This window comes from Biomphalaria glabrata, chromosome 11, assembly GCF_947242115.1.
Source record: "Biomphalaria glabrata chromosome 11, xgBioGlab47.1, whole genome shotgun sequence".
NCBI lineage: Eukaryota > Metazoa > Mollusca > Gastropoda > Planorbidae > Biomphalaria > Biomphalaria glabrata.
Genome location: NC_074721.1, coordinates 20,396,360 through 20,419,294, shown reverse-complemented (window position 1 = coordinate 20,419,294; position 22,935 = coordinate 20,396,360). Strand labels below are relative to the sequence as shown.

At 35.7% G+C, this 22,935-nt stretch overlaps 1 protein-coding gene across 2 annotated transcripts in view; it reads right to left on the bottom strand.

Moving 5' to 3' along the window:
* LOC129929007 (uncharacterized) overlaps positions 1-22,935 on the bottom strand; it is a 71,938-nt gene that overhangs the window by 6,000 nt on the left and 43,003 nt on the right. For both annotated transcript variants that reach the window (XM_056045722.1, XM_056045723.1), the window contains exon 4: positions 11,392-11,559. In XM_056045722.1, the coding sequence (XP_055901697.1) occupies positions 11,392-11,559 (168 nt within the window). The remainder of the gene's footprint in view (positions 1-11,391; positions 11,560-22,935) is intronic.

Here is a 22,935-nt window from a genome sequence, read left to right as displayed (position 1 = left end):
CACTACATTTCAGTAAAAAAAATGTAAGCTTCGACTGAAACGCCAACCAAAACGAGCCTCAAGACCCCGCCCATTTAATGCAGACAATCTCAAAGACTACAATATTGCAGCACAGTTCCAATTGAAGCTAAAAAACCGCTTCGATTCTCTTGAAGATATACTGACCCTTAAAGAAGATTAAGCAACTTCAGAGATGCCACTGTTGAGTGCGCAGAAGACGTCATCGGAAGGAGGCTAGGTTTGTACAAGGAACGATGGATGCAAGACAAAATATGGAAATTGATTGATGAGAGAAACGATGACAAACGTAGACAAGACCAGAAAAACGAAACACAGGATCACAGCCTGGCGGAAGAAGCCTATAGGGAAGAAGATCTGAAAGTAAAGAGAAGCTGTTGGCGAGATTAACGCGACTGGATTGAACAGAAGTATCAAAAGGCACAATCAGCTGCATGCAGACATGACACTAAGACTCTCCATCGTATTGTCCGAGATTTCATCGTAGCAAAGTGTGGACATGGAGCACCGATACAAGACAAGCGAGGCAAAACTTTGCTAACAAAAGAAGAACAGGATGCAAGATGGGTAGAGCACTTTAAAGAGACCCTGAACCAACTGTCTCCAGACCTGAATTACACAATCAAGGACCCTTCTCCGGACAATCATCCCAAGGTCAAGACAGACCTAATAACTACAGAGAAGGTTACCATGGCCATTGTATTGCTAAAGAACAACATGGTGTCAGCAGAAATGCTAAAACAAAAGGGGGAAGGCAGTGCATTGTTGACAGAATGACTGATCTCAAAAATCTCTGTTAGCGATCTTTTAAGCCACTGAAGACTGGCAAAAGGAGTGATTGTAGAGCTTCCAAAAAAGGGCAACTTGGCAGACTGCAACAACTGGAGGAGCAATACTCTCTCCTCTGTCCCAGTTTTTAGCATCGTTCTGTTTAGACGGCTTCAACAGTCTGTAGATGAGAATCTTAGAGAAGAACAATTAGGCTTCTGAAGAGGCAGATCATATGCAGAGCAGATCTTCTTTCTACGAAATATCATAGAACAGTCTCCATTAGCAACAACGGCTAACGATTTAAGAAAGCGTTCGATAGTGTCCGCAGAGAGTCACAATGGAAAATAGAGAATACGGCATCCAAGAAATATTCGTCTAGATTCTACGACACCGTACAGTCAATCTAGTTTCTTCATTAAAACAGAAGAAAGAACAGCCGTTTTTTTTAGGATCAAGACAGGTGTGAGACAGTGGTGCATCTTACTATCTTCTTCCTAGTCATCGACTACATAATAAGGAGAGCCATGAACCAGACTGCTTTTGGTATTCCATGGAGTGAACAAACCGAATGACGGACTTGGACTTTGACGATGACGTTGCATTACTTAGAGCTACAAATAAATGCATATAACAAATGACGGAGAGCCTAGAAAGAGAGGCACCCAAAATTGACCTCCTCATAATTTTGGATAAAGCTAAAATTTTGAGAGTGGGATATAAGGCAAGGGTGCCCCGTCAGACCTGGCGAGTCAAAGCTTCAAGAGTCGGACAAGTTCACATAACTTGGCAGCATCATAGCAAACAATGGGGATGCCTAGCGTGCCGAATAGGAAAGGTAGGTTGCATTTTCCAAAGCCTATTTGGACAAGCCAAGTCATTTGACTCGAGACAAAAATACACATTCTTAACATAATCGTTATCTTAAGAGCAACATATGCATGAGATACATGGAATTCTTCTGTCAAAATTGAAAAAGACTAAATGTGGCTCAACAATAATGGCTGAGACGGAAATTGAGAGTCAGTTACGCAGATCGAGTCTCAAACAAGGAAATTCTTTTCCGAACTGGGAATCAAAAACTTAGTGTGGTTGTGTGGTAGTGACAGAGCGTCGCATGTGGTTTACGGGACATCTTCTCCGACAAAATGGACTACGCATACCAACAGTTGCGATGGCATGGAGACCAGAAGAGTAAAGTGCAAACAGGGACGTGCTCGTATAACTTGGCACCACATCTTCATGGAGGATCTCAGAACAGTGGACACCAGGTGGGAGGAGGTTTCAGACATTACCAGTGACAGATCTTTGTAGAGACATCTTGCCACCCAATTCGCCGAACAGCGCGGAAGGACCTTAGTATAAGTCTAAGTCTAAGAGACCGATAGTCTAAAAAAATTTATATAGAAATTTTTAACTAATCTGTTATTTCCATAAACTCTTTTTTTTTAATTTTCAAAACATTATATTCTATCGTGATTTCTAGCGGTCTTTCAAATTAAAATCATATATATTTTATATTAATATTATATTACGTAAATTTATATATATATATTAAATACATGTAGGCATGGGCCTAGCCAGGATTTATTTTCGGGGGGGGGGGGGTTTCTCCCCTCTAATTACCCCCAAGAACAAAAATTTATATGTATGTATATGTGTGTGTGTATACATAATTTTTTATTACATTCTGGCCCTTCATTCTTTCGGAAGACTTATTGTGCCCTAGAATAGGTTCTTCATGGAGTTAGTCAAAAAAATTGTAGACTCCCCGACATCGCTAGCAAGAGGGTCTGGGGGAGCACTATCAGCTCCCCTAGCGCAGGGCGATATCCGGCCGCCAAGCACTATTTCTGGTATTGAAAGCCAACAAAATGCATATTCTCAGGTATCTACAGTGCATTTTCCTGCTATTAAAAAGTTTTATTTCAAAAACCTAATGTACTATTCTTACTGACTTAGCCCCCCCCCCCCCCCACGCGCCGTTTGGCGCATTTGCCGTCAAGCTGTTTCCACAAAAATCTGTCAATGGTAATGTCCTTGATTTAGACCCGATCGCTATAACTGACTCCTAAAATCTGTGTTAGCCATCTTTATTGAGCCACATTTAGTGATTTTCAATTTCGGCAGATGATTATTCACTGCACCTTTTTAATAGAGCCCGCCACTGGTAGAAATGTGTAAACTCTCTTGAATACGCTCTTGGAATTAGGTGACTGTAGTTTGCTTTAGATTTTATATCGAAAAGGGAAGTTTTATCGTCAAAATCATATGTTGGGGGTTTTAAACTTAAAAATCTCTTGAGTTGTTTTTCTTTTTTTTTTAAATCAAAACTCCATTTAGCTACGGTCATAGAATTTGGAAACTGTAGTTTGCTTTAGAATAATATATGAAGATAGGGGTTTTCCACCTCAAAACCAATCTGGAGGGGTTTTAAACTTTAAAAAAAAATCAATCTGTAGGAGAGGTGTTTAAACTCAAAACCCCCAATCGGCTTGGCTGCGCTCAAATAGTTTTAGTGTGTAATTTGCTTTTTTTATATTGAAGAGGTATTTTTTAGCATCAAACCCCTCTGAAGGGGGGTTTAAACTTAAAAAACCTTTTTGGCAACGCTCATAGCATTTTGAGTACGTTATTTGCTTTTTTTACATTGAATATGTATTTTTTTAGCTTCAAACTCCGCTGGAGGGAAGTTTAAACTCAAAACCCCTTTGACTACACTCATAGAATTTTGAGTGTATGTTTTTAATTTTAAAGAGGTATTTTTACCTTCAAACCCAGCCTTAGGAAGGTTAAAACTCAAAATTGAGTCATAACCTATTTAGCTACCCTCGAAGAATTTTGAGTGTGAAATTTGCTTTTTTAGCGGCCCCCGAAAGGGGAAAAGACGCTATTAGTTTTGTGCGAAATGTCTGTCCGTCTGTCCGTCTGACCGTCTGTCCGTCTGTCCGTCCGTCTCGTTTAGATCTCGCAAACTAGAAAAGATATTGAAAATCCGACATCATATATTTTAGACCATTCAAAGTTCTGATGCAACGGCTACTTTTTTTTTCTGAAAGCGAAAAATCTAATTTTTAAAATCAGTTATGCAAGCAGTTTTTTTTAAAGAGAAAAAGCTAATTAGTATGTATTATAAGTTAGACCTAAATTAAAACGAATAGTAATCTTGTAAACATCATTTTCGTGAACTTTTTTTTATTGCGAATTTCTTTTTTTTTTTTGAGCATTCGAATAAGAGATTGGTCATTTTCAAAACAATTACATCAATTATAAGACTTCATTTAGGCCAGGAGAGGCGCGGTAGCGGAGCGATAAAGCGCTTGGCTTCTGAACCCGGGGCCCCGGGTTCGAATCCTGGTGAAGACTGGGATTTTCAACTTCGGAATCCTTAGGCGCCTTTGAGTCCACCCAGCTCCAATGGGTACCTGATATTAGTTGGGGAAAAGTAAAGGCGGTTGGTCGTTGTGCTGGCTACATGACACCCTCGTTAACCGTAGGCCACAAAAACAGATGTACTTTACATCATCTGCCCTATAGACCACAAGGTCTAAAAGGGGAACTAGTTAGGCCAGGTTCACATCTAACTTTGCATTCACTTGCACCTATCCTTTGATCTGCTGTACCGTTGGTGCACTACACAAGATATGTCAACCTTCTTTCTCCATTCTTATCTCTCATTTGTCTTTGATATAATTTCATTTGGATGTTCTTTCTGAAAATATTGAAGCCTGCCTGGGTGGACCACTTCGGGGGCCGATTTTGAGTTTGTGTTTCCACACAAACTGTCTTTGTAATCTTGTTTTATATTAAAGATGGGGTTTATCGTAAATTTTAGAGGGAGTTTTAAAATCAAATACTTAATTAACTGTGCTCTTGGAATTTGGGGATGGTCGTTTGCATTTTGTTTTTTGTTTTGTTTTATAGAAGAGGGGATTTAACTACAAAAACCCCTGGTATGGGGTTTTAAACTCAAAACCCCCTGGTAGGGGGTTTAAAACTCAAAAACCGTTGGCTGTGCTGGGGCAAGTGATGGTTTTTAGTATTAAAATCTCACCTAAAATAAGCAGTATCAAAGCAAAAAACCAGTCACTAAATTGCGTTGATTTCATTTCGGGGGGGGGGGGAGGAAATGGAACCCCAACTCCCCCCCCCCCGGCTAAGGCCAAGCATGTAGGTATAGGTACAAATTAATTACCACAAATAATATTTTAAGGAGGTAACACACTTATACACTTGCACAATAGATCTTTCGAAAGGAGTTATCCATTAATAATAAAAAGAAGAAGTGTTGATAATAGAAATTAATACTGTTTTAAAAAATAAATACTACTTTAGTTTATAAACATATTTAATTCCTATAACACGGAAGCGTTCTATCAAACTATTGTATTATTTCTTTTCCGAAAAGGCACCACTCTGTCTACTTTGAAAGCGGTTTTTAAAAAATCACAAATTCTTTTTAAATTTATTTCTTTTTTCTATTCTCCTTAGTCTACTTATACCATTGACTGTCTCTTAGATTCATTGATAGAAAAATATCTTAAACTGTTGTACGTATTCCAACAGTAACATATACATGTGAGACATGGATGTTATCTGTTAAAATTGAAAAAGACTTAATGAGACTCAACAGACGGATTTTGTCTTTGACAATGGACCTTAGCTATCTTTGGACAGCTTCTTGAAATTCGCCAATGATTAGAGTTTCAACCATTTGACAAGCAGTCCCCATTTTCCCAGATCAAATGGGAAAGCTGAATCAGGCGTGAAGACTGTCAAGACATTATTTCTTAAAAATAAAAATCAGTTTATTGTTTTACTGACTTAACTCAACTGTTAGGGAAGAAAACGTCAGAAAAATGGACTAATTACAATAAACTACCATACTTTTTGAAGTGTTGATAAGGTTGAAAGTGTTGATAAGCCTCTATCAAGGATATCGACAAAAATAATTGAACATTTCTTTGATGTATTTGATAATCAGCAGGGTGAATTACCTGGTGTTGTACACTTAGAATCCTGACATTACACCAGTTTCATTTCCATCTGGTCGTGTACCTTTAGCTGTGCAGGCTAAAGTAAAGTCTGAGTTAGAACAACTAAATGAAAAAGGAATCATTGAGCATGTTGATAATGAGTTAGTCAAATAGTGATTGCAACTAAAAAATCTGGGAAACTCCGTATCTGTTTAGATCCTTGTCCTCTCCACAAGGCACTTCAAAGAGAACGTTTTCCCTTTCCAGTAATGAAAGACTTTCTTCCGAGATTATCGAATACGAAAGTGTTTTCAAAACTAAATTTGGCAAATGCCTATTGGCATGTGCATGAATGAATGGATGTATGGATGAAGAATCTAGTTTGCTCACAAATTTTCATACACCTTTTGGGTGTTACTAGTAGAGAAGACTACCATTTGGAACATCTGTGAGCTCAAACCTTTTTTAGAACTGTTTCAGAAACATCTAAATGCTACTCTTGATGATCTTGATGGTGTGATTGGTGTAGCTGATGACATTATAGTTTATGGTTCCGGAGACACATGGGAAACAGGTTCCTATGATCATGACAATAATTTAACAGCATTATTAGAGAGATGTCGTTCTGTGGGAATTAAACTGAACAAAGAAAAAAGCTGAGATTTAAATTGAAAGAAATTACATTTTTTGGACACCTAATTACAAGTGATGGTTTAAAGATTGATCCCGAAAAGGTAAAGAAATGAACAAACCAAGAAACGTCGAGGAAGTTCGTCGCTTTTGTGAGATTGTGAACTATCTTGCTAAATTTCTAACTAGACTATCCGAAGTGATTGAACCCATTCGACAGCTACTTTATATGGACATCCCTTGGTCATGATAAAAAGAACATGACAGTGCATTGTCTGACATACAATCCATGGTGACTTAAGCTCCTGTGCTAGCCTTGTACAATCCACTTAAATAATTGAACATACAGTGTGATTCCAGTCAAAATGGTCTTGGCGCTGTCTTAATGCAAGAAAGTAAACCCATAGCTTACGCAAGTCGATCTTTGACTGATACAGAGACAAGATACGCACAGATCGAGAAAGAAATGCTAGCAATAGTATTTGCGCTGGATAAGTTCCACCAATACACCTTTGGTCGACAATAAAAAACATTGACAGTGACCTCAAACCTCTTGAAGCAATAATGGCCAAACTTCTCTCAGTGGCTCCTCGAAAATTGCAGGGAATGATGTTGCGCATACAAAACTATGATATAACAGTAGTTTATAAAAAGGGAAATTAAAGGTATCTGGTCAAAGAACTCTCAAGAGCGAATATAAAGTCATCAGCAAACAGTAAAGGACAGTTTGAGATCATAAATATGGCCAGTTTCCTATCAATTGGAGAAGAAAGACTACGTAGACTAAAAGAAGAAACCGTAAAAGATAGGACGCTTCAAAAACTTCTAATCACAACTAATTAAGGCTGACCAGAAGGCAAGCATCTTCTACTATATCAACTAACGCCTTATTATAATTTCAGAGACGAAATGTCAGTTTAAGAGGGGCTTATATTTAAAGGTAAGAGAGTAGTAGTGCCCAAGTCGCTACGACTAGAAATGAAAAGAGAAATTCATTCTACAAATTTAGGCATTGAAGGATGTCTGAAAAGTGCTCGTGAGAGTTTATTCTGGCCAGTTAAGGCTGTTGACATAAAGCATTACATTTCAACTTGAGAAATATATCAAGCTTTTCAACCAAATCAACAGAAAGAGACTTAAATGAATCATGAAGTTCCCACACAAACCTGGGAAAAGGTTGGTGTCGATTTATTCACACAAGACAGCAAAGACTATCTTGTGTGTGTGGACTACTACAGTAACTACTTGAAGTTGATCGCCTAGAGATCACTAGGGCAGAAACTGTCATTAGAAAACTAAAAGCCCATTCTGCTAGATACGGCACCCTATCCACAGTGGTCTTTGACAATAGACCTCAACTCTCTTCGGACAGCTTTGCAATTCGCCAATGATTGGAGTTTCAACCACTTGACAAGCAGTCCCCATTACCCCAGATCAAATGGGGAAACTGAATCAGACATGAAGACTGTAAATACATTATTTTTTAAAAAGAAAAATCAGTCCATGGCTTTACTTAATCATAAAAGCACCCCGAATAAAACTGGTGTTTGTCCATCACATGCATTCTTAAACAAGAGAATCAGAACTTTGCTACCTATAGCTAAAAGCCTGTTGAAACCTCAAGTTCTGGATCCTTAGAAACACAGAAAATTGCTGAAAGAAAACCAGAGGCTATCAGCGATTTACTACAACACTTATGCTAAAGACTTACCCCCCCCCCCTTGCTAAGTGGGAAAAGAGGTGAGTGTGTCATTTGTGAGTATTAGTCTCTCCAGTTTTTTTTTTCTTTTATCTTGTTTACGTTAATCCAATGGATTGTAGCTTTAAACAACAGTTTATTGTAGTGTGATAATATAACACTTTTGTTCATACCTTACGTCATTTTCGCTTTCTTTTAGAGACGGTCTAAAAAAAACCCAGTCCTAATACATTTATAAGATAGATCTAAAGTTTTTGTTGTTGTTGTTGTTGTTTTCGAGAGACAGAAAGAGAGAACGAACGAGGATTGGTCCTTTGTTATACTGTTAAAAAAAAACAATTAAATTTTAATAGAATAGCAAAGATAAATCTAGGTCTATTGTCATTTCACTACATTTAAAAAGGGGTAAAATAAACGATTACAATCGTTGAAGCCAAATTCATTTTTCTTTTTATTTAGACAGAAACAAAAACAAGATAAATGTAAGAAGAGAAACTGAAATGTGTACGAAGGACTAACTTTTTATCTGTTGCATAGTGGGGGGGGGGGGGGGGGGCGGAGAAGTAAAAGTACTACTAAAATTAACGGATCCAAAAAAAGGAGATCGTGTATTTCTCGGGGGTGGATTACGTAGCGGGTCATAGGTTTGATAAAATTAAGTCAATGGTATATGTGGGTGTAATTACTATGCACAGGTAAAAAAAAATATGGAGGTCCCTGATAGCAAAAAATAGAGAAAGAATGAGCGTAAAATTTCGTATTCTTTAACTAAAAGTATTTTATTTTGATAGTTAACATGTATTCCCGTTATATGTTATATATGTGTCAGACGCGAATGGCCCAATTTTTCAGTAAAAGAAATTATAAAATTCATTTCTCTATAGAAGACGTTACGAAGGTTATATAATATAAAATCACAGACCTATATATATACTACAATAAATATAGGTATTCGCTCTCTATTTACAATTTATTTAGGTAGGTGCTGTTTTACTATTACACACCAAGTATAATAGTTTAGAAAAACCCAGGTTTATTTTTAGTGTAACGCTATTTGCTAACAACGAATAGAGCTAAATTACATCTCTTTATTAGTATAATTAAATATATATATTAAATTTTGTATGAATGCATTGGTAAAATAGTAGATCTAGAGCTACTTATTATAAATGAGATTACTAGATTTATGTTAATAAATTAAGTGGAATAAATCTATTGTTCTAGAACTTTAGAATCTACATATTGTTTTTTGGCATCACATACAGCACAGCAGACACATTTACAAAAGCCGTAAAGTCGCAATAGGTTCTGGGTATATGTATACAGTTCACGACATTCACGGTTCTGCGTATACTGTAGGCGTAGTCCTATCACCACATGAGCACATTTGATTCTTAAAACATTAAAATACATAGTAAACACTGCACTCATCATTAATCTTCGTAATCACTGACATTGTCGTTAAGTAGACTCTATATCTAGATGTACATTTCAGATCGAATCTAGTTTAGAAATCTAGATTCTATCTTGAAATTAGATTGCCACTAGTCTAGATCTAGCTCTACCTGACTAAAGTCTATTAATTAGCATAGGCCTACCTCTACTATCTAGATTATTTTATATAGAGTCTGTATTTAGATATAGAATAATTCTATAGCTAGTCTAGATCAGACTCAGTAAATCTACTGTCTATACTGTTATGACTTTGCCATGCGCACCGCCATCCAAGATAGTGCAGAAAGAAGGTGCGCACTATCTGTGACTAAACAAGTCGGATGTTGACATTAGGAGACAAACGATTTTCGCCCAAGGAGAGAGCCAATATGGAGATGCTGTACTCAAGGCGGATGTCCTTTGTGTTTGTCATGTCTCTATGTAAATAAACGTCTATGTCCTCGTTAAGTTGCCTCACTTAAGTTATTACAATACAATATTGAATATACTTCCACTCATAGATCTACTTTTCAACACCAATATAATAAGAAGAAGATTCATGAGGATCCCGAATGCAATATTTTCCATCGATTCGCAGCCCCAGCTGTGACCTACATATTTCCCCACAACCAGGGCAAGCATAACCATTGTTCGCATATGGTCGATTAAGATTTTCTTTTCGATGTCTGCGTCTGTCCTCGTCAGCGGATTTCCTTATGGTCTCAAATGTGCATTCCGCAGCCTTTGTGAGTGACCTCCAGCTGTCTGTCTCGCTTACCCAAAAAGACTGCTTTTGGCATACGTTCGTTTACCATACAAGGTACGTGCCCTGCCCAGCGTAACTGTCAGACCATAGGTTTATATAGTGTACTAGACTTAAATCTAGTCTAAAATCAATACTGTTTAAGACTCTAGATCTAGAATGCCTAGAGTACCAGTAAATTCTAATTATCTTAGATTCTGTTTCTATTATATTTATATCCTAGATATATATTCTAGAAGTAGATATATACTGATTCTATAGTTACAATTTGAATTCAACGTGAATATTTATGATTATATAGATAGATTTTAACTAGATTTGATAGATCTATGACTAATATGACAAGGCCCATGGAATGTGTTAATTTCAAAGCAACTATAATTAATGGACTTCATCTAAAACAAGTTCATTCATATATTTACATGCAATTTTTTAAATATTTATAAGTTTAGGATTTTTTTGGACCAATGTCTCACAACGACTGATAAGAGAAATCAGGTATAAACATCAGGAGAAAACACGACCCCTTAACTCAAGAAAACATTAAGAAATTAAAACAGACACAAAATAGACAGTGAGATTTATAAGAAACGAATATTCACAATTGATTACAGTAACACCTTTTTTAAAAACACCTTTAAAAAATTATTAAAAGTTTTAAAATCACAATTTTTATTTCTACAATTGTTTTTGTGTGTGAAATTGTGTATCGGAAAATGCCGGGTACTTGAAGTAAGCTAGTCTTAAAAAAATACACAGATCTTGGGTATAAGAATAATCAAATAAGGTACTGTAAATGTTTAGTTTTACGCGCTAGTTTTAGGTCTTTTATTTTTATAGTTTTACAGTTTTATCCAAACTACCCGTATTTTTGTGCAGAATTTTTTCTCTATCAGGCACACTTAAATTGTAGCATAATAATGTCAGTATAATTTAAAAAAAGAACTGGAAAATGCAAAGATATATAAGGAAAAAGGCACTTCGGGCCCAATTTATGATTCTTCTTTTTAATCAAAGAAACGAAACGCATTAGTCCAATATTGCCCATTAAAATTTCGTAGTTGTTGAAACACATAAAATATATGTATAAAATTTTGTTTTACCTGGAAAGTAGAAAGAAATATTTTTCACAGGTTTTTGATTGTCAATCCAGGTGAAAGTAGATTTATTAATTTTATCAAGGCCAATCCATACAATATTTTTTGTTGTGAATAGGCGGAATAATGTTATTTCATTTTTAGTCTTAATTGTGCCCAACAGCGCACCTTGTTCTGAAACATATTATATATATATTGTCTATAATATAAAGTAGAAAGTAAGGCATATGTCGTTTAGAAATAAAAACCGATTGAAACACAAATTTGAAGCTTAATTTTATTAAATAATGAAATAAATAGACTATATTTTGTAATTTTCATGTGTCAAAGTAAAAAACTATCTGTGCAAAGTTTAGTTCTTAAAATTAGATCTAGATCTAAATTCTTTGGATCTTTTCTCATGTCAGCATGGTAAACATGGCGTAGATTTATAAGATACTTATACTTTGAGGGTCTTAAGTTAGTTTTAAGGCTAAAAAACATAGGCTACACTACGGTCCCAGTTAGTACCAAAGGAACATTTATGCCAAGTTTTATCAAGATTGGTCAAACGGTTTAGATTTCAATTCGGCACATACATACATATACATACATATGCTTTACTTTCTACTTTATAGTATGTATATATATATATATATATATATATATATATATATATATATATATATATATATATATATATATATATACATATATATATATATATATATATATATACAAATAATAACACAGAAAGTGAGGCGTATGTATGATGAATGTATGTATGTATGTATGTATGTATGTATGTATGTATGTATGTATGTATGTATGTATGTATGTATGTATGTATGTATGTATGTATATATGTATATATGTATGCAAGTATTTATGTAGATCTATGTATGTATGTTTGTTTGTAAGTATGTATATATGTAAATGTGTGTGTGTGTGTGTGCGTGCGTTCGTTCGTAAGTAAAGTAGGCACGCACGTATGTATATATTTATGTATGCATGCATGTATGTAAGAGCACTTTGCTTTACGTTTTGCTATACGGAAGTGAGACATAGTCAACTTCTAATGATAGGAAAAAAGTTATATATCTTCTACCTCCGATGCCTAACGCGGATCTTTAAAAAAAAAAAAGCTTGCAAGATAAAATAACCAATGAGGACGTGCTACGAAGACCCAGGTGTCAGGACATCACCAGTTGTTTTATCAGCAGCAGATGCCTTGGCTGTCTAGGCCACGTTCATAGAATGCCAGTAAGCCGACTTCCACAAGACATTCTGTATAAGGATCTAGCAGGTAGCAGAAGACAGGAGAACAACTTTTACGGTATACGGATGTATGCAAATGCGACATGAAACTCTTAAAAATCGACACTTGCAGCTGAGAAAAAGTGGCAATTGATAGATCTGCATGGCGAGCGAGCATAAAAAAGGGTTCCGGATTGCAGATGTCATACACAACAGTAGTAGAAATTTGAATTGCAACGGAGCTTGATTATTACACATGCCCCCTGTGATCACAGCTGTGTTTCCAGGATTGGCATTTATTCACACAAGAAGTTGAAAAGTAAAAGAATAGTCTCTCAAGCTGTAAAACGCCACAAAATGTATGTACGTACGTATGTAAGTGTGTGTATGTATGTATGTATATATGTATGTTTGTTTGTACATCCCGAAAAAAAATCAAAATCGTTTGACCAATCTTGATAAAACTTGGCATAAATTTTCCTTGGATTTTAAGGCGAAAAAACAACATATTGCTGTAACCCTGTTTCCCCCGGAAAAATCATTTTTCCACGTTCGAATTAGGGTGATTTATGCTGTTGTCACACACCAGTTTTAGAACCCCTCTGACAATTAGTGACTTGTAGTCATTTGACTATTCCGTGCAGTTAACACGAGACATGGCTTGGTCTGTAACTGACCACGGGGTGAACACCTCAGTTAACTAAGAGCTCCAGCAGAGTAAGGATGTCTGTAGTATTACTCTGTCTGTTTGAAGTTTATGATTTATTATTCCATTGGACCTTTGTGATATATATTTTGTGATGACTAGAATTGCCTACAAATTGTTATCTTATATTACTATATAATAAACATATGTTGTCTGCTACGACCGTGTTGGTCTTTGAATAAATATATATATGTGTGTGTGTGTGTGTGTTTGTCTGTTGAAGACAGATTATTCATCAACCTTAGTGATACTACGCTGCAACTAAAGCGATCAGGTTAATGATATTTAATACATGCACCAGTCCACACTAATAAGGCCAGAAGAGGCCCTAATAACACGACATTCGCGACATCACTTCACATCAGGGCTTGACAGCTGTCCGACGTAAATTACCTGGGGTAGTGTGTAACTTTAGTTATAATTTTGGATTTTTCGACTGAGGAATGAAGATTTTTTTCTTTAATTTGTGTGAGTGAATTGGGATATGTAAATTTTTTTCTAGATTGTGACATTATTTTTTTTTACCGGTGATATTTATTGATTATAGTTGGATTGTGCTTTTGCAATCAGAGAGATACCAGCAATCTGACAATCGGTGAGTTATTTTCTTAAGTTTAATCCCACGTCGTAACAATTGGTGTCTAGGCGGGATATCCCCCACTCTACTTCACAACATGAGCTCAAAATTAACGAAATCCGTAAGGAGTTTAAGAAGCGGGACATCGTGGCATCAGGAAACAAAGTGCACTATTTCCGATATTGAAAGCCAACAAAATAAATATTCTGAGGTATTTACATGCATTATCCTGCTACTAAAAATGTTTATTTCAAAAACCTACATCTAAAGGTCTGTCAAGGCGTGGTAGCACCACCATGTCCAGACTTAGGAATGGCCACACCTACATCACGCACTCTTTTGTGCTGAAGAGAGAGGAACAATAATTTGTGAGTACTGTGACTCTCGCCTCACCGTAAAACATATCCTCATTGATTGTCCCAGATACCAGGATGTTAGGGGAATTTTTTTTAGAGAGCACAACTTAAAAACACTATTCGACAATGTCGACCCTGGGAAGGTAATGGGCTTTGTCCGGGAGGTGTGGTTGTCTACGAAGATCTGATTTATGAATTGTGAACATAATATTTACATAAGATTTTTTTTAATTCTTAAATTTTTACTACGTTTACTATTTTAACTGTGAATAGACCTTGTAATGATTTAACTGTATAGAATTTAGTTCTTGTAAAGGAGAGTAGTCTGTTAGGGTGTTTTTAACTTTAAAAATATCTGTAGTTTTTTTTAACAAATTCAAAACCCCATGTAGCTACGCTCATAGAATTTGGCAAGGGTAGTTTGGTTTTAGAATAATATTGAAGAAGGGGTTTTCAACCTCAAAACTTTCAGTAGGGGGATTTTAAACTCAAAACCATCTGGAGGAGATTTAAACTTTTAAAAAAGCCCTCTGGACAGTTATTACGTTATGGTGGTTACCACAAAGACTGATCAATGCAACCCTTGATCATATTAACGTCTGGTCTACACAACGTTTATTGTATCAACGCCTGATTTTTGTGGTACTAAATCGATCTGAAGAAAGAAGAATCGTTTTGATTTATAACAAGTAGAGGACTTAGCAAATCTGTTAGACGGATCATACCGTGAAAACGGTTTTTAGAGCAATAGAATCTTATCAAGTTACCTCATAAGTTTGAGAAGGATAGTTTGCTTGCTGTAAAAAGTTATTGTAAGTACTGCAAGTTTGTTAGCCTACTGTATTACAAAGAATCGTTCTGTCGTATCCCTTTGAAAGTCTAGATGGAGCAGTTTGCTTATTGAACTGCTGGCAATTTTTCGTAGTGGTCACTGCAGTTAACCTTTAAAAGGTCAGTATTTATTTGATTCGTCCTTGCTGAACATTTGTTATCTATTCTATAGTCTATCTCTCGTGCACAAACTGTTCTAGACCAATATCTAGACTGTTTAGTGTTGATTTTGTGGAAGCATCCGCATCCACCCACTCAGTGTGTAACCGTTAGTCTTTAACGTGACTTTATCGGAGGTGACCTTAGTTTCATCTATTCTACATTGGACATTACAGACGCTGTTGGTCGAGTGAAGTAGCGTAGAGCAGCACCCGTCATCAAACAACCAGAATATCCACAGAAGCAGTGGACATTGTAAGAAACTTCGTTATATTCAAGAGAATCGTTATTTGTCAGCCCATAATAAGTCGTCGTCAAGAAAACCGTTAGCTTCTCGACAGCATTCGTCTCTACAGATCAAATCGTCGATTGTAGTAATAACATAAGCATTTAAACTAAGCATGTAGTCGTCAACAGTCATCTTAAGAGACCGATTTTTTTTTTGTGCTGTGGCATTGAAATACAACTAGGCCAGGGTGTTCAAATTACGACCCGCGGGCCACATGCGGCCTTCCAGAGTGTTTTATGCGGCCCGCGGACAATTACAAAATTCAGGTGTGCCCACACATTATAGGCTACATATAAAAATTTCAATTATATTCAAACCAAATAATTAAATAAATATATTTAATGAATATCTATTTAAATTATGAAACCTTCTGATTCTTTTCAATTATGATGCAGAGGCTAAAGAAACATTGTCTCTTCATGTCATTATAAAATATTTAAAGTAAAACGATGAATTATCTTACTCTCAATATTTCGAAACATTCAGTCAAACACACAAACTCAGGCCAGTATTTTTTCAATGATATGTTTAATGACTGATGGAGTTTGTGCTTTGACTGAGAAAAATAATTTAACAAAAAAATACGTTAAAGAACAATATTCCAGTCATAAATACTAACGTGAAAGTTTGCGCATAGCTGCATTGAATATTAAACCTATGAATCAATCATCTCAGTGATCAAGTTCATCAGAGCCTGAGTCTTAACAACACGCAGTATTTAAGAAATACTGAAGATTTGGAAACAAAACATTTCGATGTTCGGTATCAGTAGTGTCTGCAGGCTTAGAATGGGCAAGATATTGAGAAGAATATGGTGTATAAAAAAATCGCTATGTTCCCTAAAGGACATTAATTGTGATGTAGTTAGTAATATTTCTAGTTAAGAGTGGAAGACAGTTTCATATTTTTCATCAGAAGTATTGCAAAGGGTTGTTTGCACATGAAATGTACGTGCACTTTAAATCTGTTCAAACAAACATTAATCCAGGGAATCAAGTGAAATTAGATTTTTTCTTTTTCTTTACTGAAAGATGAAACTATTTCTAGTAAAATGGTTGAAAAATACAAGACTTATTTGGATTCTTTAGTTGTGGATTTAGAAAGAAAATTTTAAGACGTCAAGAACTTGGAATCAGTTGTCGATACCCACAGTTTACCATTTAGTGCAGAAACTGATTCACTTCCAGATGTCATACCTCAAAGAAAATTATGACCCAAAAGAAAAGTTCCAGTCAGTTCTTTGAATTTTATGGTCGCAATCATAACAACTAGTTCCGGAACATTATGCACGAGTGTCAACAGTTCAATACTTCACGATAAGTACATCTTTACATTTTGTGGTGACATGTTTGGGAGTAAAAAAGGTGATATAATTTTTTAAAAAATTCCTAAAATTAGTATAAGAGATTGTTAACTCACCTTGTCATTAAAGTGGGTGTGGAAAAAAATGTAAATGTATAATGCATTATACATTTGAATTAAAAGCGAGAGTATTTTTCTAATTGCATACACACACACACACACACACACACACACACACACACACATATATATATATATATATATATATATAGATGGGCGTAGCCAGGATTTTTTTCGGGGGGGGGGGGGGGTTGGGGGGAGATTTTTTTTCCCACCCCACCACCACCATGTTTTCAAAGGATAATGGAATCATCATAATTTAAATAAAATATTTAAGTATTTTTTTTATTAAACCAAAAATTAAAAAAAAGGAATCTTGGAATAATGATTTGGCCGCCCCTTACATTCGACCACCTGCGTGCAATGCATACATTGCACAATAGGTAGCGGCGGCCCTGTTCATGTAAACAAAACATGTCAATTTCTAACAGCTTTTAAAGAATTTAAACCTTTCACTGATGATACTTACAGCCTTACTACAGGTATGAAATGCACCAAAATCTCATTCATAAGGTCAGATATGGACATTCAAACACACGCTTTATATAACAATTCCAAGTTGATCAAAGCATCATAACAAATAACTGACCAGATCTATATGAAGTTTATATTATCATCCTGAATTTCAGGTGATAAATCTAACTTGACACCATATCATTTCAAATGGCATGAACTGTATGTCTAGTGAACAGGGTCTAGGCATGACCATAACCTGGCATAGAAAATACATTAAATATTTTATATTATACATTATAGCTTGTGTATGTTTTTAAATTATGGGGTCTAGGCACGGCAAATGCCCTATTTAGATTATATCTCTATAACTAGTTTGAATTGTATACTGATATCTTAACAATAAGTTCTCTAGATCTGTTGATTAGCATTTTAGCTAGTACCAGTAAATATTTTTATGTTATAGAGTCTAAATCTAAACTTAATCTAGATCTAGAAACTAGAGGACTAGTTGTCAAGATTAAACTTAACTAGCTTAGTAAGCAGATAGATCATAGACAGTAATAGACTCTTGCCTCATTGTCCCTCTCTAATCAGTTTCAGACTTTTGAGACATTCTAATGACTTTAACATTTAGGATGTGAGTTTCAATCCAAGAAAGCCTGATCAAATCAAATCAATCATTGCCAAAGTTTTAAAAGTTATAGATCTAGATATTTATTTAGTCTTCTAGATCTATAATCTATGTACTATAACATATAATATAAGAGATCTAGATTTATAAATGTCTACTTTTTTTATTTAAAAATAATAATTGAGATAAAGCATTGAGTCATTGACTTACATCTGATATAAATTTAACGTTCCACTAATGGCACTAGCTCACTAGACTAGATCTATCACACGGTGACTATCTCCTAGATATAGATCTAGTAGAGCTACTTTCCGTTACTATCGGTATATTTCTATTGTGACTATAACATCCTCATTTCACTGTTAGTGTCAGTATCATCTAGATCCTAATAGTTATTAGTACTAGCACTACTAAGGTGACTACAAGATCTAGTATTACTACTAATACTAGATTAGATTTAGGCCTGATCATAGTAGATCTTGATACTAAGATAGACTACTTTTAGTCATAGTTGTAGTCTGTGCTAACTGTAGGCGGCTCCCATTTAGATCTACTAGATTCTATATTATTGTGACAAGTCAAAAGCTTGCTGTCAGAGTCACTCATACTTATCGCAGCATTAATTATTATTTATCTTTATTTATTTATTTTATTTTAATTATTTCCCCATCCTACCCCCAAATTCTTCACCCGCACCACCTTTTCCTCTCAAGGCTAGACTTAGTTGACCACATTGGAGATAGCTAGGCCGCGTCTTTCGACTTATCTCATCTTGATCGGGGAAAGATTAACACAGTCTTTTTGATCTTACCGGCCGGATGTCTGAAGGGCGCAGTTGAAGTCACCTTCCCCCCCCTTCTCCCACGTCTCTCTTTGATCTAGGAGACCACGCGGAGCAACTCGCCCATTGACCTTTCCAAGGTGCGACTCCCACCTCGAGTCTAATTCAACAACGTGTAAGATAATTCTAAGCCTATGACATTTCCTGTCTCCACCCGCATTTTCCAGGCCTATATATAAGGTAAATTAAATCAAACCAGACCCTCTTATTTCTCTATCGCTGTCAATCGAGTCTGGACTGTATCATTTATTCTTACTCCTAGAGGAATACCTGGTGGTAAGCCGAACTTAATCACAAGTTCCATCTTAGTTACTTTGTGCATATTTCTCACTGGAGATTATCATGTGTATTTTATTAGTTTATTTACATTAATTAGTGCATTGTGTATTTCTCAGTGTCGTAAGTAGAAAACATAAACATGACATAGGTATTTATTTATGTATTGCATTAATCTATTAATGCTACGTTGCTCAGTTGATCGTTGATGCAACCATGTATATATTTGTACATCTTATTTTATTTTCTGTATCTCGGCTGACAACCGTGATAATTTTACTAAGCGCACTAATACTGCGCTTAGAGAAATATGAATTATCTCCCCTTTACTCATTTTACTCTAACGAAAGTTGCGCCCCTTGAACGGACACCCTCTCCATTCAAGCGCGCTCCATTGTCTCGGCCGACGGTCGTGTGTAAACTAACCGTCATGGTCGCTGACCATCGCCCATTCCTCCCCCCTTTTTCTCTCTTCCAACTTAATTTGTTTATTTGAGATTATTATTTCCCCTTATATGTACATTTTCATATTATTATTTCCCCTTTTATGTATATTTTTATATTGCTATTATCTGCCGTCTATTTTCCAAATCCCATTTGTCATCATCTCCCCATTGTGCTTCAACGCAATTTTACCAATCTGACGAATGCACCTCAATCGATAAGATGCATGAGAGACATGTCCTAACTTGTCTTTATTTATCCGCAGCCTCCCTCAGGTGTCTGCCTATTCGCTATCGAGAATCACCTATTGCCTTTGTGCTTAGTGCTATTCAGCACTGCACTTGCCTATTTATCGGATCACTTGCCCACTTGCTATTGAGTATCCTCTACTGCCTACGTGGATCTACTCAACTCTACTACTTGACGCTATCGGCCTTGCCCGCCTATTCACCTGTCAATTTATTAGGTGCGACGTCCATATAGACTCAGATCTGTGCGAGACGTCATAGCTACGCCAAACCCTCTGCAACTCACTGGACTTATCCTGTTCACTACGCTGCTTACGCAGATCCGCTCTGCCCGCAGTACCACCTGTGCCCACGGTAGCCAGCCACCCGCACTACTGTGCCCACTACAGGTATCGTAACTTTGGATCGAGACTCCACAAGAACTGAATCACCGGCGTCCCTCTACCCGCTAGAGCGCCACCTCCAGCTGAAGAACCTCAAGCCAAAACACAACCAGCTGCGACATCAACAGGAAAACCAGCTAAGTCAGAGGACAAAGTGACATACTCTCTTATTAAGTGCAAGAGTGATGATCTAAATTAGTATCAAGTAGAGATAGATGCAAACCCTCCCCCTTTTTATTCTTTTATGTAAATATTTATGTAAATAAATATTCTTCATTTTTAACTTTGTATCTTTCTTTCATTGCTTGTCTCGTTGCGTGCCTGCTCACGATTTATATGCTGACGGGTTAGTGGGTGATAGCTTTAAAAATAATCATCCCCTAGACATTAAACGCGCCAAACACACGTCACTTTCCCCAACCTGTCACAATTATAATAACTAGATTTTTACTAGATCTATATTACTCATTTACTGTAACTATTATTACTATAGCCATGGAATATCTATACAACTATACTTATTTTATACTCATATACTATGATATACTATACTATAGTCAGCATAGTTATAGTTACATAGTATTGTATCATTAATCATATATACTATACTTATAATACTAGTAATAGTATTAGTATAAGTATACAATCTATAAGCCTACTGGGTAACTGACTATAACTAAGTATAAATATTAATTATAGATCTAGACTAGATTTCTAATTCTAGAATAAGCAAAATATTTCTGGATCTAGATAGTAAATATAATTTTACTTTTACTTTGTCTTTACTAAACGATGCATAGATTAGATCAAGTAGACCACATCTGATCAGTCTCTGACGAGTCAATTTATTTAAACTTGAAATATGCATGTCACGATCATCAATGATGCTAGATGTCACGTTGAATATGAACTTGATATAAACTGCACAATCAATGATCGTGATTGCCGAGGATCTAGAAATCGTCAGTTGATAAGATGATCATTTATAAGTTGCTAGTAGTTGCCAGTTGATAAGAGGATCATCTAGAATTTACTAGTCGATAATACGATCTAAGTATATTATTATTATATTTAATGAAGAAACTTCTCTTCGTCAAATACAAATACTTTAATTCAAAACTTGGAAAAGCTATTCACAATAGTTACAATGATACACTGTGATTGAATAAAACATAAAATATATATTTCTACTAAATTAAATGATCTACACAATAATATGATCATGTTATCTTCCTTTGAGTTCCAACACGAGACTGGCGGTAATATCTAGAATCTTTACAGACCTTTGGGCGTTATCACATGACTAATCTCTTCTTGTCGCTTGGTTAATCAATTGACCAATATAATACAGATTATCGTACAATAATTAAGATTTCCAACCAATCACATTTATTCCAAAACAGAAGGTTGCTGCATGCTTGGAATCCCCCGAGCTAGCTGAAATCTTGCCGTCAAACCTTGGGCTAAATATAGACAAAGCGTACGTGACATATTACCCCCCGCTTTCTTAAGCATTTGTATGGTAATAGAAATGCGTATAATACATGTAAAATGTCATCAATATGAAAAATAATTATTACATTATAACTCATTTGGTTAGTACTAATGTAAAAATGTACATATATAAAAACATTACATATGAAAATAAAAATGGTTGAGATATTACAAGATGATTGTAGTAGCACAGTAAGTTGCAATATGTAATCAATGAATAATTACATTTGTAGTCATGGTTCATAAAATAAAAATATGTGTAATGTCTTTAAATATAACTACTGTACACTTAATGTCACATTCGAAATGAAATAAAATGCTAATGAAATATGATGAAGATGAGTGTCTTTTCTTAGAAGGTACTTTGGATCTGTAATAAACATATTACAAACTTAACAATCTGATAATAAAATATCTGTGAAGATAAAATATAATGACGAAACTAAGTAATTAACTATATACATCTGGATAGTGTGTCAGCGAATACATTAAAGTGACGTGGTATTGGCTTGACATCAAACTGGTAGTCCATGAGTTGTAAACTCCAACGTGTTAATCGTCCGTTCGCCATCTTCTTCGAATTCAGGAAAGCTAGTGGTGCATGGTCTGTAAGTAGTGTGAAGTGTGCACCCAATAAATATTTGGTGAATTTGGAAATGGCCCAGACAATGGCCAGACATTCACGTTCAATAGTGGAGTATCTAGTTTCGGCTGGTGAGAGTTTCCTGCTAATAAAAAATACAGGATGTAAAGTTCCTTGGTAATCCTGCATTAAACATGCTCCTATAGCTGATGAAGATGCGTCGGTGGTGAGATGAAAAGGCTTTTCTCGGTTCGGAAGTTTGAGTATACTGTCTCTGGAAAAAGTTGCTTTGATATTTTCAATTGTGTCATGTAGTTCAGTATACCATGGAATCTTGGTCAATGTTGATGTGAGTGCTTTGTAATTATGAATGAATGTTCTGTAAAAATTACACAGTCCCAAGATGCTTCTAACTTGCTTCTTAGTTGTGGGAACTTTGATGTCTAAAATGCGTTTGATGATATCTTCTTGTGGTCGAAGTGAATTGTAGCTAACTCGATGACATAGGAAAGATACTTCAGTCATAGCCAATTCAACCTTGCTGGGTTTTATCGTGAAGTCGTATTGTTGTATTATGTTGAAGACTTCATGTAATCCTTTCATGTGTTCATTCCATGT